The sequence below is a fragment of the Mauremys reevesii genome, linkage group 13 (assembly GCF_016161935.1).
Source record: "Mauremys reevesii isolate NIE-2019 linkage group 13, ASM1616193v1, whole genome shotgun sequence".
Classification (NCBI taxonomy): Eukaryota; Metazoa; Chordata; order Testudines; family Geoemydidae; genus Mauremys; species Mauremys reevesii.
This window is the reverse complement of record NC_052635.1, coordinates 48,549,916-48,574,803: the sequence shown is the minus strand read 5'-3', so window position 1 is coordinate 48,574,803 and position 24,888 is coordinate 48,549,916. Positions and strand designations below refer to the sequence as shown.

The 24,888-nt window shown below is 57.4% G+C and overlaps 1 protein-coding gene across 3 annotated transcripts in view; it reads right to left on the bottom strand.

Annotated features, from left to right (window-relative positions):
- Window positions 1-23,691, bottom strand: part of LOC120380390 (papilin-like) — a 31,363-nt gene extending 7,672 nt beyond the window's left edge. For 2 of the 3 annotated variants that reach the window (XM_039498114.1, XM_039498116.1), the window contains exons 1-13: window positions 23,603-23,691; window positions 20,707-20,853; window positions 16,328-16,468; window positions 14,416-14,646; window positions 12,652-12,810; window positions 11,317-11,481; window positions 9,305-9,472; window positions 8,829-8,972; window positions 3,435-3,572; window positions 2,892-3,035; window positions 1,681-1,824; window positions 883-1,029; window positions 306-437 (exon numbers count right to left, since the gene is read on the bottom strand). In XM_039498114.1, coding sequence (XP_039354048.1) covers window positions 306-437; window positions 883-1,029; window positions 1,681-1,824; window positions 2,892-3,035; window positions 3,435-3,572; window positions 8,829-8,972; window positions 9,305-9,472; window positions 11,317-11,481; window positions 12,652-12,810; window positions 14,416-14,646; window positions 16,328-16,468; window positions 20,707-20,853; window positions 23,603-23,678 — 1,936 coding nt within the window. In that variant the 5' untranslated portion in view covers window positions 23,679-23,691. The remainder of the gene's footprint in view (window positions 1-305; window positions 438-882; window positions 1,030-1,680; window positions 1,825-2,891; window positions 3,036-3,434; window positions 3,573-8,828; window positions 8,973-9,304; window positions 9,473-11,316; window positions 11,482-12,651; window positions 12,811-14,415; window positions 14,647-16,327; window positions 16,469-20,706; window positions 20,854-23,602) is intronic. The other variant, XM_039498115.1, reaches the window with a different exon arrangement.
- Window positions 23,692-24,888: the final 1,197 nt, after the last annotated feature.

Here is a 24,888-nt window from a genome sequence, read left to right as displayed (position 1 = left end):
TACTTAGCCCCCTTGTTATCCTTTCCCTTCCCTCAGCTCCGCGCCCAGTAATGCCAGGTAACAATGGGCAAAGCTGGGATCTCCCTGCCCCCGGGTGCTGCCCCATTCTAAAACCCCTGCAGCTCCCTGGAGTAACCCTGTTCACCAACCAGGAGGGAGCTGCCGTTCCCCGGACTCCAGCTCTGCCCCCCAGAAGGCAACTGGCTGAAGGCTGGGGCTGCGGGCGGCATTAGTACCAAACCGATGGGGGTGAGGGATGGGCACAGCTCGGATTCCTGCTGCCAATGGCACAGCATGGGATTTACCTTCGTCCTGCGCGGGGCACTCTGCATGGCACTGATGTCTGCAGCACATCTCTGCTCCCGGGCAGTCCCGGTCACTGCGGCATCTCTGCCCACTGTGCCCCTCGGGGGCGGCTGGGCCAGTGCCGGGTTCCTCTGCAACACAGAGCGGTCACAGGGCAGTGATGCCGTATCCCGACAAACCCTAACACTCCAGGGGACGAGGGGAATGGGGCTGACAAAAGACCCTGCTCTCTCCTCCATCTAGCACTGAGACCTTTTCGTTCCCAGGACGGTATCTTAGGAGGAAAAGGCCCGGTTGCCTCTGTCCTCAGCCCCTGTCATAGGCACCCCACCCTCCCCATATGCCGTCAGAGGTCTCTGCTCTCTGCCTGTCCCCCTAGTCCCTCACTGCTCCGCCTCCTGGTGCCCTGGCCTAGCCCGTAACTCTGGGTACCCCACACATAAAGGTCCCGGGCTCCAGAGAATCCCAGCCCCTGCACCGGGAAACCGGCCCTCGAGCCATCAGCCCCTGGGAGGGAGTGACGGGGTGGGCAGCAGGTGCCCCTGGAGCAGCCCACACGGGCACGTGCCGTCTCACCTGCCGTGGGGGAGGGCGGTGCACAGACGTAGCTGGAGCCCATCCTGCAGCACTTGTCTCTCTTGTGGCAGTCGCTGTCCTGCTGGCACAGCGTCAGGGGCGGCCCCTCCTCTCTGATTTTAAATGCTGGGCAAAGCCCCGGTTTCTCTGAAACACAGGCCGGGTGCATGGCGGTGAGGCCCAGCCCAGTCCCAGCGACTCCATGTGGGAATGGGGCGGCAGGCGGGGAATCCTTTGGGAAATGGGCCAGGCCAGGCCTGAAGGGTGGCCCAGAACCAGTCCCCTGGCCCGCTGCCGTGGCACCTTCCCTGGCCTCTCCTTGCCCTTCGCACTCTCAGAGGTCGCCCCCTCTCTGTCCTTTGACCCACGCCTGGCTTGGGCCCTGGCACATCCAGTCCTCTCCCCCCGGCCCCTCGCTGCCCCAGGCCCTGCCCTCAGTGGCCAGTCCCCTCTCTGCCTCAGCTCACGTGCCCTCCGTGCAGCCAGTGCTCCCGCCCTGTCTGTCCTCACTCTTTGCTCCATCTTGGCCCCCGGTCCCACGTCCTCTGCCCCCTCACCCCCAGTGCTCTGTGCCCCACGGCCCCATCCCCGGCCCCTGGGGCTGAGCTCCCTGTGGGAACGATGGCCCGAGTCTGAGCCGCTGGCTGGGGAGTGGGGATCATTCAGGGCGCGTTTCTGCGGTGGGTCCTGGCCCTTCCCTGCATGTCCCGGATGCCTCTCACCTGCTCAGCAGTGAGCCTAGGGAGCCTTGCCTGGGTGGGGCCGGCTCAGCGCGGTCGGAGAGAGCAGCAGACTCACCTTTCTGAGGGGCGAGGCAGGTGCGGCCACAGCTGAGGGGGCAGCACTTGGCGTCTCCTCTGCAATCGCTGTCCTGGGCGCAGGGGGATAGACAGGGCCCCTCGCTGGCCCCCGGGGCTCTGGCTGGGCACACGCCAGGTTTCACTGAGACAGAGCAGCCAAAGGGTGAGAGACAGTGCGGTGGGAAGGGAGGGGCTGGAGAAATCAGAGCCCACCTCCCTCAGAGCCCACCTCCTGCGCCCTGTGCCATGGCCCGTCCCTCCGCTGGGAGCAGGGCTGCCCAGGACAGCAGGGTCACCAGTCAGGGCAGTTCAGGAGCAAACCGCTGGGGTGGAGCGTCTGCAGATGGCTGCACACATGCGGATCAGCTCCCGCCAGCACCCCCGGCCGGGCATCCCAGAGGGGGGAGGCTAGGGTGACATAGCGCGAAAGTTCGGGACGGGGGTGGGGGGGTGGGGGGGTAATAGGCGCCTATGTAAGAAAAAGGCCCGAATATTGGGACTGTTCCTATAACATGGGGACATCTGGTCGCCCTAGGGGAGGCTTGCTGGGGATGGGGAACATGTTGCCAAGATGTTAAAAGGAGGCTTCCCTGGGCCATGCCACCGCTGTGTGCACCGGGTAACTCGCAACCCAAGCCCCAGCAGGAAGCGAGTCCCTGAGTGCCCAGTGGTCTCAGTCTATGGCTAGGGATGCACCGGCTCACTGCGGACAGGCAAACACACTGGGAAGGGGCAGAGGTGAGCCGGGAGTCTGCGGCTGGAGGCCGCCCTGCAGGGAGCAACTGCAGACGCTCCCTCTGTTTAGTTTCTCCAGAAGGTTGAGGTGACTCGTGCAGCTGTCTGCATGGAGAGGGATCTGAGAGCAGTGGCTGGGAGCTGGGGCCCCCACTTGTTCAGGCTAGAAGCAAGGAGCAGGGAGGGAACTGCTCCCCTAGAGGAGTGGTAGGTTCTGTCACCAGGGCGTTAGCTCAGGTCTGAACATCTGCTCTAGCTCCACCAGGAGCTCTGGGCTGGGTGCAGGACTCCCCGGGAGGGGGTCTCTGGCTGTGCTATGCAGGAGGGCAGATGGGTCCCTATGAGTCTGGGGCACAGCGGGGCCAGCTGAATGCCCCTGGACACACAGGGTTCAAAATCCACCTGTGGATCCGAATGTGCCTTTCTAAGGACTGATCCATGACGGGCCCTGCACGAGGATCCGCTGCCTCTCACCAACAAGGTTCACCGCCATGCAGGCCAGGCCACAGCCATTGCTGCAGCATTTCTGGGCGCCCGGGCAGTCGCTGTCGGAACGGCATCTCTCATCACAGGCACCGACGGCTCCTGCTGGTAACGCCGGGCAGACTCCAGGCCTCACTGCAACACCCAACAGCCACACGGAGTGAGACCGGCCTGCTCACTGAAGTGCAGCAGTGGGAGTGGGGGAGGAAGAAAGCTAGACCCCACAGCCGCTGTCCCCTTGCGCCCTTAGCCTCTGCCCCAGCGCTCTTTGTGGAGAGAAGGCCCCGTGTCCATGTTAAGGATCTGCCAGTCCCAGAGTCTCTGAGGCCAGCCGGGAGTCGGCATCATTCAGGGCAGGTTTATGGGACTGGGCTTCTGGCTGCTGCCTGAGCGGGCCCCAGCCCCGGCCCGGCCCCGGCCCCTGCTCAGGCAGGTGGCTGTCAGCCCCTGGGGAGCTCTGTACTCGGCTCATCCCGGGATCTGCGCACGCAGCAGGGCTGAGCAGAGATGCTGACGTGAAAGGTCTGAACATACCTTCAGCGATGACTCCCATGCAGACGCGACCGCACCCGGTGCCGCAGCATTTCTGCCCCCTGGGGCACTGCGCATCCCTGCTGCACTTCTCCACACAGAGGCCAGGTCTCTGCAGCGTCGGGCAGATGCCGGGTCTCTCTGGAACACAGAATGGGTGTGCGGCAGAGAGGCCCTGCCCAGTCAGCGAGCTGCTTTCGTCTCCAAGTTGGTCAAGTTCCCCCCACAACTGCCATAAACAAACGACCCATTTCCCCGAGCTGGAGGGGTCCAAGTGGCAGAAGCGAAGGCCTCCCCAGGGTCGTCTCAGCAGGGAGCTGGCAAACATGTAGGCCACAGTGCAGGGTGGAACAGAGAGGAAGCCGACAGGGCTCTAGAGACGTGAATGGGGCTTTGCAGGGACCTCGCCACGGGGCGGCAGGGGATTGCAGAGACCCAGGGAGGAGCGAGGGATTCAGGGCAAGAGGTGAAGCAGGGGTCAGAAGTGCACAGCTGGATTCCCTGTAGGTTTCAAACACCCAGGGGTGCTCCAGGGGGCTCTGCTCTGTCCCTGGGGGTGGCGTAGATGCTCAGGGTGCTGCTGTCAGAGCCACACCAGCCAACAGCTGATAACTCCACATGGGGAAGAGGGGGTGTCTTGAGGGATGGGGACAGAGCAGGACCGAAGAAGGACCTCAGCTGCCCTGTAATGCCAGGTAACAATGGGCAAAGCCTGGATCGTGCTGCCCCATTCTCCCTGAGTGGGACAAAACATAACGGCCAGACGGGGTCAGACCAAAGGCCCATCTAGCCCAGTATCCTGTCTGCTGACAATGGCCAGTGCCAGATGCCCCAGAGGCAATGAACTCAGTGATCCATCCCCTGTGCTCCAGGCCCAGCATCTGGTGGTCAGAGGCTAGGGACACCTGGAGCGTGGGGCTCCACCCCCGACCATCTTCGTTAATAGCCATTAATGGACCTATCCTCCAGGAACTTACCTAGTTCTTTTTTTAACCCGTTCTACTTTTGGCCTCCACAATGTCTCCTGGAAACTAGTTCCACAGGGTGACTGTGCGTTGTGTGAAGAAATGCTTCCTTGTGTGTTTCTTAAACCTGCTGCCTATTAATGTCATTGGGTGACACTGGTTCTCGTGAGATGCAAAAGGCTAAATAACACTTTTTCTCCACACCAGTCATGATTCTACAGAGCTCTGTCATACCCCCTTAGTCATCTCTTTTCCAAGCCAGGCCTTTTCAGCTCTCCCCATGTAGAAGCTGTTCCATTCCTTTTCATCATTTTGGTGCCCTTCTCTGTACCTTATAAATTCTAATCTTTCTTTTTGGACATGAGGTGACCACCTCTGCCCGCAGTATTCAAGGTGTGGGCGTACCATGGGTTTACATAGTGGCGTTATGATATTTTCTGTCATCTTGTCTATCCCTTTCCTAATGATTCCCAACATTCTGTTAGTGTTTTTGACTGCCGCTGCACATTGAGTGGATGTTTTCAGTAGGGCTGTCGATTAATCACAGTTAACTCATGTGATTAACTCAAAAAAATTAATCGTGATTAAAAAAAATTACAGTAACTCTTCATTTAAAGTCATCCCGGTTAACGTTGTTTCGTTGTTACCTTGCTGATCAGTTAGGGAACATGCTGGTTTAAGTTGTGCAATGCTCCCCTCTAACGCGTTTGGCAGCCGCCTGCTTTGTCCACTGCTTGCAGGAAGAGCAGCCCATTGCAGCTAGCTGGTGGGGGCTTGGAACCAGGGTGGACTGGCAGCCCCCCCTATCAGCTCCCCGTTCCCCTAAGTTCCCTGTGCAGCAGCTGCCTGCAGTTCAGCTGTGTCCCTCCCCCCATTGCCATGTGCTGCTCCTGCCCTCTGCCTTGGAGCCGCTCTCCGAGACTCCTGCTTGCTGTGCAGCGGAGGGGGGGGGGGAGAGGGAAGGAAGAGGGACCTAATAGGGGGGCTCCTGCACCCCATCTTCCATAGAGCAGGGGGGACAGACCAGGACTCAGGACGAGGGAGCTTGCAGCAGCTGCATTTCAGCGAGCTGATCTAATTAACAAGGCAGTGTACTTAAGAGAAATGCACATATCTCCCTCCATTCCTGCTGCCTTGTATAGAGAGAGAGTTAACCCTTGAGGGCTCAGCCAATTGCTAGTTCATCATTTAGCAGTAAGGGAAATATCCCACCCTCTGACTCCTCCACCTCAACCAAGCTTCACAATTATCATCACTGTGTACCAGTATTAAATTGTTTGTTTAAAACTTATACTCTGTGTGTGTGTGTGTGTGTGTGTGTGTGTATATATATGTATATATATATATATAGTCTTTTCTCCAGTGAAAAAAATTTCCCTGGAACATAACCCCCTCATTTACATTAATTCTTATGGGGAAATTGGATTCGCTTAATATCGTTTCGCTTAAAGTCACATTTTTCAGGAACAGAACTACAATGTTAAGTGAGGAGTTACTGTAATCGCGATTAATCACTGTTAAACAATAGAACAGCAATTGAAATGTATTAAATATTTGTGGATGATTTTCTACATTTTCAAATATATCAATTTCAACTACAACACAGAATATAAAGTGTACAGTGCTCACTTTATATTATTTTTTATTACAAATATTTGCACTGTAAATATGATAAACAAAAGAAACAGTATTTTTCAATATGTCATACAAGGTTTTATCATGAAAGTGCAACTTACAAATGTAGATTTTTTTTGTTACATAACTGCACTCAAAAACAAAACAATGTAAACTTTAGAGACTGCAAGTCCACTCAGTCCTACTTCTCGTTCAGCCGATCGCTAAGAGAAACAAGTTTGTTTACACTTATGGGAGATAATGCTGCCAGCTTCTGAATTACAATGTCACCTGAAAGTGAGAACAGGCGTTTGCATGGCACTTTTGTAGCTGATGTTGCAAGATATTCACGTGCCAGATGAACTAAAGATTCATATGTCCCTTCATGCTTCAACCATTGTTCCAGAGGACATGCTTCCATGCTGATGACGCTCATTAAAAAAATAACGCATTAATTAAATTTGTGACTGAACTCCTTGAGGGAGAATTGTAGGTCTCTTGTTCTGTTTTACCCACATTCTGCCATATATTTGTTATGTTATAGCAGTCTCAGATGATGACCCAGCACATATTGTTCGTTTTAAGAACACTGTCACTGCAAATTTGACAAAATGCAAAGAAGGTATCAGTGTGAAATTTCCAAAGATAGCTACAGCTCTCCACCCAAGATTTAAGAATCAGAAGTGCCTTCAAAAATCTGAGAAGGTTAATGTGTGGGGCATGCTTTCAGAAGTCTTAAAAGAGCAACATTCTGATGTGGAAACTACAGAACCCAAACCACCAAAAAAGAAAATCAACCTTCTGCTGGTGGCACCTGACTCAGATGATGAAAATGACCATGCATCGGTCTGCACTGCTTTGGATTGTTATTAAGCAGAACCCGTCATCAGCATGGATGCATGTCTTCTGGAATGGTGGTTGAAGCATCAAGGGATATATGAATCTTTAGTGCATCTGGCACGTAAATATCTTGTGACATCAGCTACAACAGTGCCATGCAAACGCTTGTTCTCACTTTCAGGTGACATTGTAAACAAGAAGCAGGCAGCATTATCTCCTGCAAATATAAACACGCTTGTTTGTCTGAGCGATTGGCTGAACAGTAGGACTAGTAGGACTGAGTGGAGTTGTAGGCTCTAAAGTTTTACATTGTTTTATTCTTGAATGCAGATTTTTTGGTAATAATTCTACATTTGTAAGTTCAACTTCCATGATAAAGAGATTGCTCTATAGTACTTGTATTAGGTGAACTGAAAAATACAATTTCTTTTGTTTTTTACATTGCAAATATTTGTATTAAAAATAAAGTGAGCACTGTACCCTTTGTATTCTGTGCTGTAACTGAAATCAATATATTTGAAAATGTAGAAAACAGCCACAAATATTTAAATAAACGGTATTCTATTATTATTAAATAGCAGGATTAATCGCAATAAATATTTTTAATTGCAATTAATTTTTATGATCGCTTGACAGCCCTAGTTTTCAGAGAACTCTCCATGGTGACTCCAAGAGCTCTTTCTTGGTGTTAACAGCTGTTTTAGACTCCATGATTTTTTTTTGTATGTACAGGTGGGATTACATTTTCCAATGTGCATTACTTTGCATTTATCAACATGAATTTCACCTGCCACTTTCTTGCCCAGTCACCCAATTTTGTGAGGTCCCTTTATAGCTCTTCACAGTCAGCTTTGGGCTTAACAATCTTGAGTAATTTTGTATTGTCTGTAAATTCTGCCACCTCATTGTTTATCCCTTTTTCCAGGTCACTTATGACTACACTGAGACACCCTGCAGCTCCCTGGAGCGACCCTCTTCACCAACCAGGAGGGAGCTGCCGTTCCCCAGAGTCCAGCTCTGCCCCCCAGAAGGCGACTGGCAGAAGGCTGGGGCTGCGGGCGGCATTAGTACCAAACCGATGGGGGTGAGTGATAGGATCTAGAAGTCTAAATACTAAGATGGGTGAACTGGAGCGCCACATATTAAATAAGGATATTGATATAATAGGTATCATGGAAACTTGGTGGAATGAGGATAATCAATGGGACACAGTAACACCAGGGTACAAAATATATCAGAAGGACAGAACAAGTCGTGTTGGTGGGGGAGTGGCACTGTATGTGAAAGAAAGCGTAGAATCAAATGAAGTAAAAATCTTAAATGAATCAAACTGTACCACAGAATCGCTATGGATAGTAATCCCATGCTCGAATAATAAGAATATAGCAGTAGGGATCTATTACCGACCACCTGACCAGGATGGTGATAGTGACCGTGAAATGCTCAGGGAGATTAGACAGGCTATTAAAATAAAAAACTCAATGCCAGGCAGACTCCGGGCCTCCCTGCGATACACGGTCACGGGGCATCAGACCCTGGCCTGCAGCCCCGGGTGGGGATAAGGGCGTCCCTGCAGGAAATGGGCCGACCTGGCCCTGGCCTTCTGTCTGGGCCTAGCCCAACCCCTGCCCCTGCTTGGTCTTGGCCTCTCGCATGTCCACCTGCCTCCTGGGACAGGGAGCACCTGGGGAAGGAGAGTCCTAACCGAAATAAATCCAGCAACCTGCCCTGCCCCCTCCCCATTCCCTTGCACTGAGCACAGTCCCGCTGCCCTTGCTCCATATCCGGGGTGCTGACTCCCCCAGGGGCCGGAGAGAACCGTGTGGCCCTCACCACCCAGCTGGCCACCCCAGGAGAGTGCTCAGCGAGAGTCCAGCCTGCCCTCCCTGGGAGCCGGGGGCGCTCGGGGGTGCGTGTGCATGCGTTGAGGGGAACCCCTGTGAGCCCTGCCCTCCCCTCGGCAGCAAGCGGCTCTCACCTTCTGGGGTCACGGAGGTGCACTCGGAGCCGCAGCCGTTCCCACAGCACTTTTGGGAACCCGGGCAGTCGTCGTCGTGGTGGCATTTCTCGTCACAGGCACCAGCCTGTCCCTGTGCTACGGCTGGGCACTCGCCAGGCTTCTCTGGGGCACAGAACAGTCACACGGGCGGCGCTGAGACGCCCACACGCAGGCAAAGCCTCCCAGCTCCATGGGAGCGTGAGCCATGGCCCCATCTCCCCCCCACATCGGCCCTCTCTCTCCTCTTCATCCCCCTGCCCCGGGCCCTGCTCCAGCTCTTGGCCTCACCTCCGCTTCCAACTCCAGCCCAGACTCCCGGGGCCTGAGCCCCTCTCGCCCCTCAGGACTCACGGATTCCAATGAGCAGGGCCCTGCCGGGGGTGTCCCTGGTATCCTGGGGCAGGGGTGCAGGGCCCCCCAGGCAGAGCCAGCTGCGTGGAAATGTTCTCCCTTACCGTGGCGTGCGCAGGCCTGGAGACACTCGGCTTTTGTCTTAAAGTTGTTGGCGTTGCCCCTGCAGCCGCGGTACAAGAACTGCTCGCACCTCTGGGCGGTGGCGTTGTAGAAGTACCGGAAGGAGTAGACGTCACAGAGACCTGCTTGGGCTGGCAGCTGGCAAATATCTGAGGGCACAGAACAGACCCTTTGTGGGAAAGCCCGAGAGACGTCCGCAGGGCAGGAGCCTCTAGGGCGCGACAGGGGGGCTGCCAACTTTCTACTCCCACAAAACCGAACACCCTTGCCCTGCCCCCTGCCCATGCCCCGCCTCCAAGACCCCACCCCATCCCACCCCTTACCCGAAGCCATGCCCCCACTCACTCCACCTTCCCACCCCCCCATTGCTTGCTCTCCCCAGCCTCACTCACTTGCTCATTTTCACCAGGCTGACTCAGGAGGCTGGGGTGTGGGCTCTGGGGCAGGGCCAGAAATGAGGAGTTCAGGGTGTGGGAGGGGGCTCTGTGATGGGACAGGGGGTTGGGGCATGAGATGGGCGGGGTGCAGGCTCCGGGAGAGCCCACACCCTCAAGCAGCTCCTGGAAGCAGCAGCATGTCCCCGCTCTGGCTCCTATGCAGAGGCATGGCCAGGCAGCTCTGCGCACTGTCCCATCCGCAGGCACTGCCCCCGCAGCGCCCATTGGCTGCAGTTCCCAGCCAATGGGAGCAGTGGAGCTGGCGTTTGGGGCAGGGGCAGTGCACGGAGCCCCCTGACTGCCCCTAAGCATAGGAGCTGGAGGGGGGGACATGCCGCTGCTTCCGGGAGCTGCCTGGAGCCATGGCAGGCAGGGAGCCTGCCTTAGCCCTGCTGCACCGCCGACCGGACTGTTAAAGGCCCAGTGCTGACCAGGCAACCCTCCACTACAGGAATTCGGAGCATTCCACAGACCGAGAACGAGAGCCTTTCTACAGGCACCTTGAATGCCTCAGTAGGGTTTAACGGTGCCTGGGGGAGAGTGTTCCTGCTCCAGGGCTGCCACCAGATGCTGGCAGGGCGCACAATGCCGGCAAAGGGCCCCCCGGGCTGTCATTTCTGGGCGGCTTCCCAGACGGGGCGAACTGCCAAAGCTCTCACTCCCCCTCGCCTCTCCTCTCTGGGTGGGACCCCTGGGGCTGGGATCCCCTGCAGCTTCTCCTCACGGACCCACTGCGGGGCCTTTCCTTCATGCCTAGCAGCGGGCGTGAGAGACGCTAAGGGGGGGCCCGAGCCCAGAGCTCTAAGAGCCTTGAGGCCAGTGCCTCCTTGGACGTGCCCCCCAGCCCTCGGCCCCCTGCCCAGGCTGCCCCGTCTGTGCGGCAGAAGCAAGATGTTAAACATGAGCCTGGCACCGGGGAACGTCGGAGCCGGGCTGCCTGCCTTGGGGGCTAAGCATCTCCAGCCTGCCCCAGAGGGTCAGGGCTGGGAGGGAGGTTGGGGTTCGACGCTGCTGGGCCTAGCATCTGCCATCCTTCCTCAGACCCCAAACCCGCCGAGCCGCTGTCCAGTGGCCTCGCTCCTTTCCCAGGTGTTCTCCTAAGTCCCGCCCCAAAGGGGCGATCTCCTGGCCGGGGCCGCTGGGTCGCCTCCTGCTGCAGCCTGGGGCGGGGCAGCACGGGGGCTCTGCAGCTTGGTGTCGTCCTGGGGTCCTGCTTCCTGCCCCTCTCTGCTCAGCCCGTCTTCCCCACGGACTCCTCCTGTCTCCTCCCTTGCCAGCCCTGCCTGCACCCACAGACACTGCCCCCTCCGCTCTCAGCCATTGTCCTTAGCACCTGCCACCTCTTGGCCCCGGCTGAGAGCACCTGGTGGACAGAGCGTCCCACCCAGCACAGCGACTCCTAGCCCAGCCTCTGCTGAGACTGAGCCACTGGGGCCTGGGGAAGTCAGGATCCCCAGGGCAGGTCTGGGGGTGGGGTCCTGACCCTTCACTGATTCCTCCTGCTGGCTCAGCTAAGGGTGGCCGGGGGCCCTGGCTGCGAGCGCAGGGCTCTGTACCTGGCTGCCAGGACACTTTACCCTGCACTGGCTCCAGGCAGCCAGCACCACAGCTCAGGAGGCAGCATTTCTCGCTTCCCAGGCAGTCCCTGTCCTCGGAGCAGCGGAAAAAGCAGGGATCAAAGCCGCCCTCTGGGGCCTCAGCTGGGCAGATGCCGGGTTTCTCTGAAACACAAGGGGTCACAGGGCAGAGATGTGAGATGCGGGGCTGGGCAGATGACATCCCCATGGGAGGAAAGAGAACTACATGCCCTCACCCCCTGTCCTTGGACCCCTGCCTTCACCCCCTGCCCTGGCTGCCCCCTGCCTTCACCCCCTACCCTTGGCCTCCTGCCTTCACCCCCCTGCCCTGGCTGCCCCCTGCCTTCACCCCTACCCTTGGCCTCCTGCCTTCACCCCTGCCCTGGCTGCCCCTGCCTTCACCCCTACCCTTGGCCTCCTGCCTTCACCCCCCTGCCCTGGCTGCCCCTGCCTTCACCCCCCTCCCCCGGCTGCCTCCGGCCTTCCCCCCCTGCCTTCCCCCCCCTGCCCTGGCTGCTCCCTGCCTTCACCCCCTACCCTTGGCCTCCTGCCTTCACCCCCCTGCCCTGGCTGCCCCCTGCCTTCACCCCCTACCCTTGGCCTCCTGCCTTCACCCCCTACCCCTGGCCTCCTGCCTTCACCCCCCTGCCCTGGCTGCCCCCTGCCTTCACCCCCTACCCTGGCTGCCTCCTGCCTTCACCCCCTGCCTTCACCCCACTGCCCTGGCTGCTCCCTGCCTTCACCCCACTGCCCTTGGCCCCCTGCCTTCACCCCCCTGCCCTGGCTGCCCCCTGCCTTCACCCCCCCCGTGCCCTTGGTGCTCTCAGTCCCCTGCCTTAACCCTGCTGCCCAAGCTCCTCTCTCCCCAATTGTGGCCCAGCACTCATTCTCCCTGCCTTCCCTCTACCCTAATCCATGCCCACTTTGTGCCACCCTCAACCAATTTGCTGCCAATGGCTGAGGCGGTGCCAGTGGGCAAGGCAGGCCAGTGCCCTTTGCCCACCAGGGATTGCAGCCAGGGCAGGGCGTTAATCGCAGGCTCTTCCCCAGGTCTTAGGGGTGCCTTGGGGGGTATAAAAGCTGCTCTCCGTAGGCCGGGGCCTTGGGGGGCAGGACGCGGGTCCCTGTGCTGCGGAGTGGGATGAGCCCAGTGCTGGATGGGGAGAGCAGTGATTTGTGGGGATTTGTTTGGGGCTGGGTGCAGCTGAGGGTGCCACCATTTGCCCTCACCCAGTGAACCGGGGGGTTGCCCCGGTAACTGTGCCTAGCTCTCGCGCTGACAGCACGAGTGGTGCCGCCCACCGTCTCGGGTACCTTCCTCCGGGTCCATGCAGCGGAACCGACACATATTGTAGCAGCACTTCTGCCGCCCCGGGCAGTTGGTGTCGTTGAGGCACAGAGGGGGCTCCGTGTAGAGACACTTCATGAGGTTGGGTGGGCAGGTGCCACGCTTCCTTGGCGTCCCAGGCTTCCCTGCAACAGAAATGGGGCCCTGGGAACAACTGCCAGGGGGTGACAGAACCGCCCCCCCCGCTGAGTTTCCTTCACTAGTGGCAATAACACCATGGTAGTACGTGGTACTCAGCTAGCCCCAGGCACCATCACTCGTTTCTCTGGTGGAGACACTGAGGCACTTTCCTTCTGAAAGAGGCGCATGCAAATGACCAGCTACCTGCATCACCGAGGATCTGCACCCGCCACTGCGGCATGCAATCCTGGCACTGGCGGGCACCAAGCAGGCAGGCTGGTGTGCATCCATCTCTGCACACACCAGCTCCTGCAAATGCACAGCCCGAGGGGATGGTCTAAACGAGCCTGGTAGTGAATGCCGGGCTCCTAATGCAGCCCCCGCTCTCCCCAGCGCATGACGGTTGCCTTGGCTAATTACGGCCTAGTTACAGTGACACCTCGCACAGCAGGAGGGAGCTTTCAGGTCCAGGCTTAATAAATAACCCTGGGCCCTTGTTCCCAGCACACAGGAAGTGCCAGCGAGTTCAGAACACCCCTCCAGCTAGTGCAGGTGCCTGCTGGGCTAACAAAGCTGCAGTGCAGAGGCGCTGTTAAAAACAGCCTGTAAAACACAGGTTTCCCTCCGCCCGTTGCCAATTTGGTTGGAGGTTTCATCACAGGACATAATTCCTGGAGACTCCTGGACAATTCTGGAGAGTTGGCAACCTGATCTGTTACTGACCGACAGGTCATGGCTGCACTCAGCACTGGCTGCAGGCCTGTGCTGCTCCTGAGCTGTCCCAGTCACTGCAGCATCGTCCCTCCCAGGGATGGAAGGGCCCAGCTTCACTGCAGAAGGGCAGGGACTCTCTAGGGGGTGGGGGTGTCACGGAGTCCCCGGGCGATGCTCTGGAACTGCTCCCCACCAAGCCAGTCAGGACTCTGGGGAGCCTCCTCTCCCTCGGAGCAGACTGTCTGCAGGGCAAGAAGCTCCCACGGCTTCACCTCCTGGGTCTGACCTTTGAGCATTCAGCATATGCCTCTCCATGCGCTTCCCACAGTGAGTCCACCCAGGTGGGGTCCTGGGGCAGCCAGAGGTCCCTGCCCCCCCACTTTGCAGTCAGACGTGACTCTCAGCCAGCCAGTAACACAGAGGTTTATTAGATGACAGGAACAATCTAAAACAGAGCTTGTAGGTACAGAGAACGGGACCCCTCAGCCGGGTCCATTCTGACCCCCACGTCTGCCCTCACTTCCCGTCCCCAGCCAGCTCCCAAACTGCAAAAAAACCCCAACAACTCTCCAGCCCCTCCTCCTCTGGCTTTGTCTCTTTCCCAGGCAGGGAGGTCACCTGATCTTTTGGTTCACCTCTAGCTATTTCCTTGCAGGGGGGAAGGGCCCCGGCCATTTGTTGCCAGGAGACAGAGTGTCGGTGATCTATGCACACTGGCCGTTATCCCACCACTTAGAGACTTAAGAAATGCATAGGGGAAACTGAGGCACCCACACAGTATTAGGGGAAACATTAAGACCAGTCCCACTTCGCCACAGGGGGGATCTGGTGAGAAATGGGCCAGCCTAGGACCAACCATCCCCCCCGGTGCACTCAGAGTCCTGGCCCCTCTTCACCTGCAACACTGCCTCCCTCTGGAGTCTGTTTGGTCCAGTCCCAGCCCTCTCCGGACTGGGCAGGCGGCAGGGCGGTGCTGAGGGCACCTGCTTGCGGGGGGACACAGTCAAGGCCACAGCCGGTGAAGCAGCATTTCTGTTCCCCAGGGCAGCTCCTGTCGTTATCACACTTGTTGTTGCAAGGAGCAAATGGTTGCAGCACTTTCCTCTTGGGACAAACGCCAGGGGAGGCTGGAAAAGAGTCGGAGTCCAGTGTGGCCGAGTCAGTGAACGGGCAGGGCCTTCCCCACCCTGGCCTGAGAAGCGCCTAGGGCCAGTGCTAGGGGTTGTCGGCTCCCAGGGGGGGAAGCCCCGGCCAGGCCGGCTCAGGTGCAGAATGGCGTGACCGTGTGGGAGATGCTTGGCTCCTAGAAGCTGCTGGTGCGGAGGCTTTTTCCTTGTTGGTTCTAATCAAACCGCCCTGGCTGGGGAGCTGCAGGATTCTGGACCCAGATAAGGACTGGGGTCATACTGACCCATCTCTCCTGCATGGCAGCGCTCAGCGGGTTGCAAAAGCCTCCGTTAGTCACTATCAGCCCAGCCCAAGGTCCTCCCCCTGGGCATTTTGCCTGGCTAGGCAGCTCCTTGGGTTCTGCTGCCCAAGGCCCGGGGCCAGCAGAGCACCTGGCACCTGCTTCACTTCAAGCACCCGGTAGCTGCACTGAAGGCAACGGGGCTGCTCGGGACTGAAGTCCTGCCTGTGCGAAAGCAGCTGGCTGGGCTGGGGGTTCTGGTCACACCCGCTGGGCTCTCTGCCTGCACGGGGGGAGGGTGCCTGCCTGGCTGGGTCCCAGCGGCTGTGGAGGCCTTGCCAGCGTGCAGTGGCATTTATCTACCCAGAGCTACTTCTGCAGCGGGGGGAGGGGGGACTTCTCTGCCCCACAGGGCTGCTGCAGTGATCCCCCTCCCCCCGCATTTCCATCTGTGCTCACTGGAGAGCCCTGGCCAAGGAGAAGAGAGGCCTCGAATGCACGGAGAGTCTGGATTGCATTGCCTCCGCCTGCAAGCAGCAGCCTTTGAAGGACGAAGCCGCTCACTTGTGCCATGCGCTGTTCTGCAAAAAGGCTTTTCTCACTCCTCCCTGCAGTGCAGCCCTGGGGGAGGCTAGCGCAGGTCTGGCTTTAGGCCAATTCCACCAATTCCCCTGAATCGGGCCCTGTGCCCAGTGGCAGGGACGCCGGGGGTGGGGGGGAAGTGGCCGAGAATCCCTTCCCTGGCTAGAGGCTCCTTTTAAACTTTTACTCACCCGGTGGCGCTCCGGGTCTTCGGCGGCACTTCGGCTGCGGGTCCTTCACTCACTCTGGGTCTTCGGCGGCACTTCGGCAGCAGGTCCTTCAGTGCCGCTGAAGGCCTGGAGTGAGTGAAGGACCCACCGCCGAAGACTAGGAGCGCCGCCCGGTGAGTACAAGCCCCACGTGTTTTTTTACGTGTTTTTTTTTTTTTAGTCATCCCTGCTGGGGTCCTGTCGAAACTGTTCAAATCGGGCCCCGCACTTGCTAGAGCCGGGCCTGGGCTAGCGGGTGCAGCCTGTCAGCCCAGGATTGCTGTGGGATGAGGAGGGGGGAGCGATTTCCAGAGGGTTCAGGTACACAGCTGCAAGGCCAGGTCATGTCACAGTGACCATGTTTGCACATGCAAACTGGGTCCAGGGGTTGGCAAACGTGCATGATTTGCCACATGAGCGGCCAGCTGCCGTGACTGACTGCACGAACGCAGCACACAACTGTAAGTGCGAAATGTCCATGTTATCATGGCCTCACTGGTTTGGAAATCCAGCCTGCTGCACCAGGCTGATGCAGGGACCATGCTAGGCCCAGAGAAAAGGGCCGTGGTGCCTGCCGCTAGCCCCCTGAGTTACTTCACAGCATTTTACCTGGCTCAGCTTTGGTGCATTTTCTGTGGCAGCCGATAACGCAGCACTTCTCGTCCATGGAGCACTGCGCGTCGTCGGAGCAGCTCACAAGACAGATGGTGACCAGGCCTGGGTCTGGCTTGGGGCAATACCCAGGGTGCACTGGGAAAGAAGGAAAAAGCACAGGGAATTTGTCAAGCCATGTGTACTTACAGCCCAGTTCTGGGGTGTGGGTCGCTCGGTCAAATAGGTGAAGGCCTGGCAGGTATATGTCAATGCAATGCCCTTCCGTGTGGCTATCAGCTGTGGAACTGCAGATCTCCCTAGCGCTCCTGTCACTTTGCTGCTAAGGAAGAGTTCCTGGTGTGTGTGATATATTCACTGGAGCAGCCAGAGCGGCTACAGAATGAGCACCAGGTGCAGCGTGAAAAAGTAGCACACCTGTGTGAGTAACTGTCACGGAGTGTGGGGGAGTCAAGGCCCTGCACCCACCCCCGCACCGATTCACTGCCACTCTCAGCCAGCCAGGAACACAGCAGGTTTATTAGACGACAGGACACAGTCCCAAGCAGGGCTTGTAGGTACAATCAGGACCCCCCGGCAGGGCCGGTGCAAGGATATTTTGCGCCCTAGGCGAAACTTCCACCTTGCTCCTCCCTCCCCCTCCCCCCCCCGTAACATCGGTTCATTGAGGGGCAAATCCCAACGAGCCTTTATAGATCCCAGGGGCCAGCCGTGCCCAGGGGCTGCTCCCCAGACCAGGTTCCCCCTCCCCACCCCCTGAACTCCCCTGGAGGGTGCACCGCCCCCCCGTGATCCCTCCCCACCCCACCCCGGCGGCCCCCGCCCCGAGTCCACTCACTGGCTTTGCCGGGCTTGGGCCGCTTTGGCAGGCAGGAGCCGCCGTTTGGGGGCTCCTGCAGCAGATGCATGTGGGCAGAGGCCCCCGTGCGCCTCCCCAGCGCCCCCCTCGCCGTGCTCGGGCTCTGCAGCTCCCGGGAGTGTGAACTACCACCGCTGCAACTGCCCCTCCTGGAGCAGGCTCAGGGCACCGCTCCCCTGAGTCAGCTCACACGCCAGGGAGCCACAGAGCCCGAGCACGGCAAGGGGTGGTGCGACCAGAGAGCAAGTGTGAAAAATCAGGATGGGGATGGGGACTGTCCCTATAAAATCGGGACATCTGGTCACCCTAGCGAGGGGGGAGCTGGGGGGCACACGGGGGCCTCTGCCCGCATGCATCTGCTGCAGCCTGCAGGAGCCCCCTGGGGGAGGCGCCAGGCCGCAGCCTGAGCAGGAGGGGCGGGGGGCGCGGCTGCTTCCTGCTACCGGCGCTGCCGCCTTTGCAGGGCTCCTGCCCCCCTGCGCCGCGCTGGCTCCTCCACGGCTGGGGCTCACCACCCCCGCAAGCCGACGCTCTGGCTCTCCGGTGCCTCTGGAAGGCGGCTCCTCCCTGCCAAGCCAGGGCACCGCTTTCTGGCGTCCCCAGGGCCGTCCTTAGGATTGATGGGGCCCTGTGCAGTATTATTAAACTGGTGCCCCTATGCCCCACGGCAGCCTGAGCTTGCAGCCCGGCGGGGCGGGGTGGAGGGACAAGGCAGAAAGAATAACAAGACGCCCGGCCCGCCTCACGGTGGCAGAGAGTCACAGTTCCCCGCAGAGACCCCTGTACCCTCTCCCTCCCGCAGAATGGACACGCAGAAGGTTCCTAATTAAAAGCACTAAACTTGGGAATAAAAAATGTCAACTACAGGTTTTTTGATACGCCCTGAAGTTTGTCAGACATTTATTTGCAAAAACTTTGTAGCAAGGGTGAGTCGGCTGTCCTGCTGCACACAGCATGAACTATTCTGGAATACATGATGCAGCTCTTCTCTGGTTTACATTTTCTTAATCAGTATTTCTAAGCTGATTTTATATTTTAAATGTACATTTAAATGTTCTCATTCCAGATTACTACATATGTAACTCACTGAAACAGACATTATTTTAAATGAATCAGTCACAGAGGTTTAGTGTGTTCAGAACAATGTTCATTGCTTTAAAAAAAGGGACACTAATTTACTGTGTGCGAGCTCCATAACAACACACACGTTTATGAGATTTCACCAACTTTAAAAAATATGTTTCCAAAGATTTTAGGCATCACAAAGGATTTTATAGCTTACTAAGGTGCGGATTTTGCTTAAAACTAGTTCCTCAGATAGTCAGAAGTAAAGAAAGGGAAACTCTTTGTCCAGCTATCTGGAAGCAAAGGGCTGTTCCTTCCTTCAGCGAGGGGGGAGGGGGTGAAGGGAGAAATGGATGGACAGAAAGGACAGGAAGACTTTGGAAGTAAGTTTTTTGACTCTAGTAATTAAAATGTGTATTTTAGATAAGGGGGGTCTTCTGAAGAATTTAAAAAACTGTATGTCTGAAGATCCCAGCATTTAAGGCTGAAGATGATTGTGCATCTAAACATCTAGGCAAGGATTTTTTAGAGATGTGATTTTATAATCGTCACCAACTCGCTAATGAAATATTTTTAAAACAAATTTTAAAGGAAGGTCCTGCAGACTGACATGTTCTGAGTAAACATTACAGCGAGGGACCTTCAGAAACTGACAGTAGATCCCTGGGGGTTGGCAAATGCCTGTTAAACGCTCTCAGTGTTGTGTTAACAGCTCTGGCAGGCTGGAGACTTTTTCTCCTTTAACTACTAGATCCCCTTCCCAGGAGCCTGCAGGAAGGGCCAGTGGGGTGGACACTAAGACCCAGTGGTGCCCCAAATTTTCAGGTGCCCTATGCAGCTGCCTGTGCCTGAGGACCGCCCTGGGCCCCCCCAACCCCTTGCTGCCCTAGGCCACTGCCTAGCTCGCCTAGTGGTTGCACTGGCCCTGTCCCTCAGCCAGGTCCCTCTGGGGGGCAAGGAGCTTAGACCCCAGACTTGGGGTTCCTGCCTCTTCCCAGCCAGCCCCAAACTGAAACCAACCCCCCCTCCAGCCGGCTCTCCCCCTCCTGCTCTCCCCCTCCCCCTTTGTCCACTCCCCCCACCCCCTCCTGGCTCAGGTTACAGGCTCAGGTACCGTCCCTCACCTAAAGTCACCCCCTGCTCTCCCCTCCCCCATGCAGACAGCCCCAGTAAAACTAAACGACATTGCCAGGTCAGTCCACCCCGCTCCCTGCTGCGTCACAGTACCCACAGCTGTTCTAACGGGCATGGTGATGGCGTGAACACAGGCAGCAGAGCACAGCAGCTCCCAAGGGCAGGAAGGAGAGAGCCTGAAGTGCAGGGAAGCTGTGGCCTGTAGCAGAAGCGATGCCGTTTCCAGACGGGGCAGGTTCCCCCACTCTCCTTTCTGCAGGGACTGGGTCTGCTGACACCGATTGTGCAGAAGCAGAAGTCTGCCCCTTGGCTAGTGAAGCTTGGACACGTCTCCCTTGGCCTCCCCTGCAGAGGCTGGGGAGGGAGCTGGGATCTGTGAGCCAGGAGCTGAGGCAATGACGACATTGCATCATAGGTAGCGGGTTATTGTGACCAAAGGGCCAGAGCCAAAACACGGCCCTTTTCAGCTGGCAGGACACAATGTCAGGCTCCCCCCACGCCGCCTGGAACTGCTGTAGTCTGGGGGCATCGCAGGGTGGGCCTGGCTCTGGCTGATTGTGGGCAGCTGTTTCTCCGAGAGCCCTGAGGATCTCTGTTCCCAGCGCCCTGGTGCAAAGCTCACGGCCTCACTCCCCACCCTCCCCGTGGAGTACCCTTTAGTGCAGCTCAGCAGTGCCTGAGCTGGACCCTGCAGGGAACATGTCCTTTGAAATGGCTGTGGGACCCAGAGCTCCCCGCGACCCGTCAGGATGCGGGTACCAGCCCAGCTAATGGCAGGGGAGAAAAGCTCTCAGCTTGGCAAAGCGAGTTCTTCAGAGCCGTTTCTGGGCCTGGCACATCGCCGCACGGTGACGGGGCCGGAGACTGGTGAGCCGGGAGAACAGCTGCAGATTTCCAACCTCCAGAGCTGCTTTTCTTTTTGCTGATTCCTAACTAACCAAAGACGAGTCTCCCCAGCCCCTGCTCCGACACTGCCTCTGGCACTCCCCAGCGTCTGACGCTCCAGAGAAAGGCAAACAACCCACAATGTATCTGGCCAGCTGAGCAGGGCAGTACGTGGGGGATGAGCAATCCCTTCCTGACCCTTCTAACAGTCAGCGTATGCCCTGAAGCCTGAGAGCTGATCACCCTAATCTTGACAGGTGGTAGCGCCATCCCAGCAGAGAATTCCACCAGCTGCTACGTCTCTGTGCAGAGACCCCCTTGTGATGGTGCTAGAGCTGCCTTTTGTCTCGTCAGCCCCACCCCCACCTGTGCTTTATTCTGGGGCAGGGTTGAAGAGACTCCCCTGCCCGCCCGTAGGGGGATCGGCCAGTACCTGAATCTGGGAGGATGCAGACTCTCCTGTCGCCTTGGCTGCAGCACTTCTCATTCCCTGGGCAGGACTCGTCCGAGAGACAGTAGGTCTGAGGGGGGCGTGCGGGCCCCTTCATTTCGGCCGGACACTCACCGTCCTTAGCTGTGGCTGTGCAGGAGACAAGAGCCCATGTCACTTGGAGGAGACAGTCATAGAATCATAGAATCTCAGGGTTGGGAGGGACCTCAGGAGGTATCTAGTCCAACCCCCTGCTCAAAGCAGGACCAACCCCAACTAAATCATCCCAGCCAGGGCTTTGTCAAACCTGACCTTAAAAACCTCTAAGGAAGGAGATTCCACCACCTCCCTAGGTAACCCATTCCAGTGCTTCACCACCCTCCTAGTGAAAAAGTTTTTCCTAATATCCAACCTAAACCTCCCCCACTCAACCTGAGACCATTGCTCCTTGTTCTGTCATCTGGTACCACTGAGAACAGTCTAGATCCATCCTCTTTGGAACCCCCCTTCAGGTAGTTGAAGGCTGATATCAAATCCCCCCTCACTCTTCTCTTCTGCAGACTAAATGATCCCAGTTCCCTGAGCCTCTCCTCATAAGTTATGTGCTCCAGCCCCCTAATCATTTTTGTTGCCCTCCGCTGGATTCTTTCCAATTTTTCCACATCGTTCTTGTAGTGTGGGGCCCAAAACTGGACCCAGGACTCCAGATGAGGCCTCACCAATGTCGAATAGAGGGGAATGATCACATCCCTCAATCTGCTGGCAATGCCCCTACTTATACAGCCCAAAATGCTGTTAGCCTTCTTGGCAACCAGGGCACACTGCTGACTCATATCCAGCTTCTCGACCACTGTAACCCCTAGGTCCTTCTCTGCAGAACTGCTGCTTAGCCAGTCAGTCCCTAGCCTGTAGCAGTGCATGGGATTCTTCCTTCCTAAGTGCAGGACTCTGCACTTGTCCTTGTTGAACCTTGTCCAACGGCAGGGAATGCTCTGCTGGGAGGGGAGCAGCTAGCCTTGCTGCACTCTCCCCACCCAGCCCCGGGAATGCAGGGTCCTGGCCAGATCCTTGAGGCCAAGTGCCTGAAGCTGGGGGCTCTTGCTCGAGGACTGTCATTACCCCAGGAGAAGGGAGGCACGGCAGGAAGCTGCAGGGAGTTGCTGTAAGGTTTAGGCAGGTAAATATTTATTAACTATTCTCCCCTCGTCATGTCCATGCCCTCAGCCCATTAACCCACCCTGTCCCGGGCCTGCGCCGCGGGGATCCGCAGCGGAGCAGAACGCGGTTCTGTTGCAGTTGTGTGACTGGGCTGCCGTGCGTCAGTTGCCCCTGGCCCGTCGAAGGCAAACAGCCTGCAGTGAAAGGCCAGCGTTGCCTCTCCCAGGCCGCAGGAGGGTCGAGCGGAAATGTTCAGAGTTCACCCTAGTTCCCTGTGGGTCCCCCTGGGGTTTTGCCAGGGAAGAACCTGCTGCCTGGCTGAGGTCTGACACGTGCGGGAGATGGAAGGGCCTGGTCCTGCTCCCCCGACATCAGTGGCAGCAGGACCCGGCCCCTCAGCCATTGCGCTGACTCTGACTCTGGCGCTGTGCTACCTTCGGGCTAGTGCTGGGCGAACGGTGGAGCTTTCGGCTCAGTGGCCAAGACACGCACACACACACTGTCATTTCAGGGGGCGCAAAACCTTCAGTTTCCAGCTGGTTTTTACCTTTATTTTTGTTCAATGTAGCTACATTTGAAACATAACGTCTCAACTTTGTGTCCTCAGCACATTTCATTAGCTCACTCCTACTTTCTGTGCCGACGTCACCAATCAACATATCAAATTAGGATCAGTCTTGGGACCAATCTTGAGGAACCTCCCTCCAGCCCAGCCCTCCCCCTTCCAGCACAACCCATGGTCATCTCCCCTTTCGTCAGCTCCTCGCCCACACCACAGCTCTTGTGCTAATCCCGTCTTCTCCAGTGTCACTAGGTGCATCGGGTCAGGTGCTTTACTGAAGTCCAGCTAGATTAGATCTTCCACATTTCCCTGGTCCAGAGAATCAGACACCAGGTCAGTCAGGCACAATCTGCCGTTGGTAAACCCGTGGTGCATTTTATCCCATTTGCCATTTACCTCCATGTCTTTATTCTTCCTTCACGATTTGTTCTAAACCCCTGTGTTCTACAGAGGTCAGGCTAAAGGGGCTGTATGTGCCAGGATCCCCTTATCTTCGCTATTCTCCACTGCTGAATCCACTGCTGTCTAGTCAATTCTTTCCCTCTGAAACCCAGAAGAGCCTGTTCCCTGGTGCAGCTCGGCTGGCGGCTAGAGCGTGGACAGAGCTCCCGTGTTTACAGCATTGTGCTGGTCCCTGCTCTGAGCAGGGGGTGAAGCCAGGTGGCAAAAATGTCTGAGACTCTTAAAAACCAGCCTTACCAGGTTGAGCTGGTGCAGTGCTACCCAGACCTGAGCGCAGCTGTCAGCATGGCCAGTCCTGGGGGGTGGGAGGCTCGGGGCTGACTCTGAGGTGTTCAAACCCTGGCCTCGCTCTTCCACCTGCACCTTACAGATGTACATACCTGTGTGCACTTGCCTAGCCCAATGGCCGTGCACCGGGGCTCCGTACTGCACGTGCGGAGTGTGCTCCGGGCAGATCTTACCGCATGCGTGGCCCGGCCCAGTCGGAAAGGCAGCCCTGTAAGCAGGGTGGATTTCCATGGGCAGCGTGTGCTGCTCCTCCTCTGAGCCCATGTCAGCGCCACGCAGGGCTAGGACTATGCCGCTCCTCATTAACCAGCCATCGAAGGCCGAGCCGCTGCTGGGCTCTAGAGACCCCAGCGCCATGGCTGCACACTGCTCTTCCCCCCACAGCCACCCCGGCTGCCCTGGGCCAGAGGAACAAGGCAAACTACTCACCGCGTTTCTCCTTCTTCCATGCGCCGCTCCCCAGGGCGAGGAGCCCCAGGAGGAGGAAGATGGTACCTGACTTCATGGTGCTGTCAGGGGCTATCTCTGAGCACCCAGGCCTGAGCTAGGTGGGGATTTAAACCCTGCATGGGTGGGGTGGGGCCAGCAGGGGGAAGGGCTGGATTCCACGGGGTGACCTGTGGCATCCTGCCAGAGGCCAGCTCCCAGCCGGTGCCAAGCCTGAGAGAAGCACAAACACAGCAGGGGGAGTTCGCAGAATCCCGGTTGCGTCAACAGGTTTATCAGCCGGCCAGCCGCGGGGTGCATGTCAGCGTGTCCATCTGCAGCCTGGGCCTGCCCCTCAAATCCTGCTGCTCCGGGTGGTGGGCTCAGGGCAGAGCCCCACTGCAGCAGTGCAGGCCCTGGGCACGTCTCAGGCAGCCCTTCGTTGCATGAATCCCCCTCCGCTCTCGTGCCGAACGCCTCTCTACCCCACTTCTGCTCCAGCCCCATTGCTCTCCCTTGGGGGGCTCAGGAACGATAAGGATTTGGGTTATACTCTGACATGCCATATGCTTGTCTACGAGGAGTCCAAGCTGGTGGGCTCCCTGCACTGCTGTATTATATTGTCTCTCTGATCGCTGGGCATTCGGTGAATATGGAAAATCCTCAATAAACAGAATTGAAACAAAGACCTAAGAGATGTGGGGCCCTTTAACGTGACAGCTGAGAAGCGTAATGTTAGTGGCCAGGCCTGAAGGGCCTTGGAGGAGACACGAAATGGTGTCACAGAACAGAGATATCATGGGAGCAAAAACGGTTTCCTTGGTCTCTTGGAAACTGTTTGGCCTCAGTCTGGCAAAGCATGTGCCAAAGCTTTGGGTCTATGGATGGTCTGAGCTTGGCCCACACAGGTCAGACTCTGGTATGGGGGGGTGAGGCCTGCCCACCCTGGGAGTCACCCCAAATGGGCAGCGCATGAGACACCAGCAGATCTGCATCCGGATCCTGTTTCAATCCTGTACGGTGCAAACGAAGACTTTCCCGTGTGCAGGGAACCTGAATGCTATGGTCATGGCCCCACTGTCTGTGTGATCTCAGACTGACGCCCCGCAGCAGAGACCCCATCCCGAGGGAGCACCTCAGCCATCGGATTGCTACTGCCCAGGGGCTGAGAGGTCGAGACAATCCAGCCAACTGTGGGGAACACAGACACCCTTCCCCGGCCTCTCCTTGCCCACAGATGAAGAATAAGAGGGGGTGCAACTGGGCCCAGGTGTTAGGATGCACGTTCA